Consider the following 2760-nt stretch of genomic DNA (forward strand, 5'->3'; position numbering starts at 1 on the left):
AGTGCTGGGATTAAAGGTGTGCGCCACCACGCCCGGCCCATGAATATCTTTTATGTGTGTTTCATCTATATACATTGATGAAAAAAATGTTTTTTTTCCTTTGTGGTTGTTGGTTATTTATTTATTTTTGAGATAAGATCTTGCTATGGATCCCAGGCTGCTCTTGAACTCAATAAATACCCCAGGTGACTCTTAACCTCACAATCCTATTGCCTCTTCCTCCTGAGAGCTGAGATTACAAGTATATACCGATACACATGGCTCATTGCTGAAAATGTTCAAAGCCAATTCTAGACATTATGACATTTCAACTCTCAATACATATTTTTTTAAGGAAAAAAAGATTTTTTTCCTAAATAGGTATAACAAAATTATTGTACCTGAAGTGGAAAGTTCTTAATAGCACCCAATTCTTGTTTCGTATTCAAATCTTCACATGCTATCACGTGCATGTGTACCTGGGTTATTTAAATTGCACGTGACTTTTGTCCTGCCCTTTAATTATAATCCAGCAAGATTTTGGCAGCAGGTTATGGCAGGCCGAACTTTGCCTCTGCGAGACTCTATGAGGAAGGGACTTACTTCAGGTTGAAGTCATCCACTGCCATCCTGGCGTTGTCAATGAGCACGACAATGTGGGCATTGGCCATCTTACCGTCCACTATCTGTAAAACATATTCACAGAATTATTCCAGTTGGACAGATCCAACCATGACAGCTGTATGTCTGTATCCAGGTTTCTTCCACCAGTGACTTCCAGGACAGACAAACTGTTCTCCTTTTACAAAAAGGGTGTGTGTGTGTGTGTGTGTGTGTGTGTGTGTGTGAGTGTGTGTATGTCTGCATGCATGACTTTAGCACACCATATATGTTCAGGAGCCACTGGAAATCAGACGGACACCTGAAGCAGGTGCCAGGAACCAAATCCAGGTCCTCTGAGAAAGCAGTAAGAGCTTTTAATTGCTAAGTCATCTCTCCAGCCCCTTCGACAGCTTCCTCTGTATGCAGCAGAATGATGGGACTCAAATCATATGTGCTAGGTGGAAAACACGGTAAGGCCATGTCTGCAGTTGGTTTTACAGTCTTTTTTTAAAAATATAATTTTCTCCCCCTCTTTTCTTCATTATTATTGGTATTACTATTATTATTTAAGCCACTAAGTCCAATTAGTGTTGTCTATACGAGCACTGGGGAGGAGCCAACTACCAGTTGCCATTCCTCCTCCAAAAGAAAAATAACTCTCCTTCTTCCTGTGGTCACTGATAGCCAGTAGCTTCTCAGCTAAGGGTGGGGCCTTACAAGCCCCTGGTCCACCCATACTGGGAGTTTTATCTGGCTTGATTTCGTGCAGGTTCTGTGAAGGCATCTTAGCTGCTGGCTGCATGTTCGTGTGTGTGTGTGTGTGTGTGTGTGTGTGTGCATTCCTGTATGCACGTTCGTGTGTGCAGTAGCCATGCCACGTCCTGAAGACAGCAGCATCTCACACAGTCCTCCACATCCTCTCTCTCTTACATTCTTTCTGCCTACTCTGCCCCAGTGCCTTGGAGAGCAGGGCGGGTTGATATAGATGAGCCGCGTATAGCTAGGCACACACAGTCACTTATTGCCGGCTGTTTGAACAGTCGTGAGTCTCTGCTAACTCGTACCCTCCACAGTAAGAACCTTCTCTTACCAAGGCTGAGAACAGCACAGATTTATGTAGAGCTTCAACAGGCAGGGATTGATGTGACCACTGCAAGAGTGAAGGAGGGTAAGAGAGGACGGTGTCTGTTGGCAATGCCTTCTAATTGTCTGGTAATGAGACTTTTCTTTTTCAAAGACAGTGGTGTGTGTGTGTGTGCGCGCGCGTGCGCGCGTGTGCGTGTGTGCTCGTGTTTGTGCATATTCCCATGTATGTACTTCAGAAGGATGCAGGAGGACCTCAGGAGAAGGAGGATCTCAGGATGAGGACCTTGGGAGGAGGACCTTAGGAGGAGGATCTCAGGAGGATGGATCTCAGGAGGAGAACCTCAGGAGGAAGACCTCGGGAGGAGGACCTCAAGAAGAGGACCTCAGGAGGAGGACCTCAGGAGGAGAACCTCAGGAGGAGGACCTCGGGAGGAGGACCTTAGGAGGACCTCAGGAAGAGGACCTCAAGAGTCCCGCTCTATCACTTGCCTCCTCACTCCTTTGAGACAGGGTCTCTGACTGAAGCTGGAGTTAGGATGGTGGCCAGCGGATCCCAGCAACCCTCCTGTCTCCTGCTTCTCGCCACTAGTGCTGGGGTGACAGGTGTCCATGCTTATTCCTGGCTTTTGACATGAATATGGATATTCTAACTCAGGCCCTCATCCTTGTACAGCAGTTGCTCTCGTTCACGGAGCCATCTCCCCAGAGTCTGAGTCTTTTCTTCCTGTAACTACAAGGTAGGATTTCCTAAAGTATGGCTCTTATCTTAGGCACATGTAATTCTTGCTAGTGACACATTCACATTTCCACTGTGAGAGCTAATTTGAAGAATACTTCACATAGTCTTCATATAAAGAAATTATTATTGTCATCATTATTATTTTTATTATTATTACTATTATTATTTTACCCACAGAAACTAGAACCACACACATATCCTTCAGGAAGATGCATTTGTAATATATTTGTGATGAGATTCCCTTGATCACAACTGTGAAAACACAAACTCAGTGAATTCTTTACCTTCAAATGATGCTGTTTAAGAAGTTTCTAAAACCTTCAGCTAAAGATTCACTAGACTTTTTTTTTTTT

At 44.4% G+C, this 2760-nt stretch overlaps 1 protein-coding gene across 1 annotated transcript in view; it reads right to left on the bottom strand.

The window, feature by feature from the left end:
- Krt23 (keratin 23) overlaps window positions 1–2760 on the bottom strand; it is a 15976-nt gene that overhangs the window by 8554 nt on the left and 4662 nt on the right. Inside the window, exon 2 of the mRNA XM_021214107.2 lies at window positions 583–665. Coding sequence (XP_021069766.1) covers window positions 583–665 — 83 coding nt within the window. The remainder of the gene's footprint in view (window positions 1–582; window positions 666–2760) is intronic.

This window comes from Mus pahari, chromosome 14, assembly GCF_900095145.1.
Source record: "Mus pahari chromosome 14, PAHARI_EIJ_v1.1, whole genome shotgun sequence".
Taxonomy (NCBI): domain Eukaryota; kingdom Metazoa; phylum Chordata; class Mammalia; order Rodentia; family Muridae; genus Mus; species Mus pahari.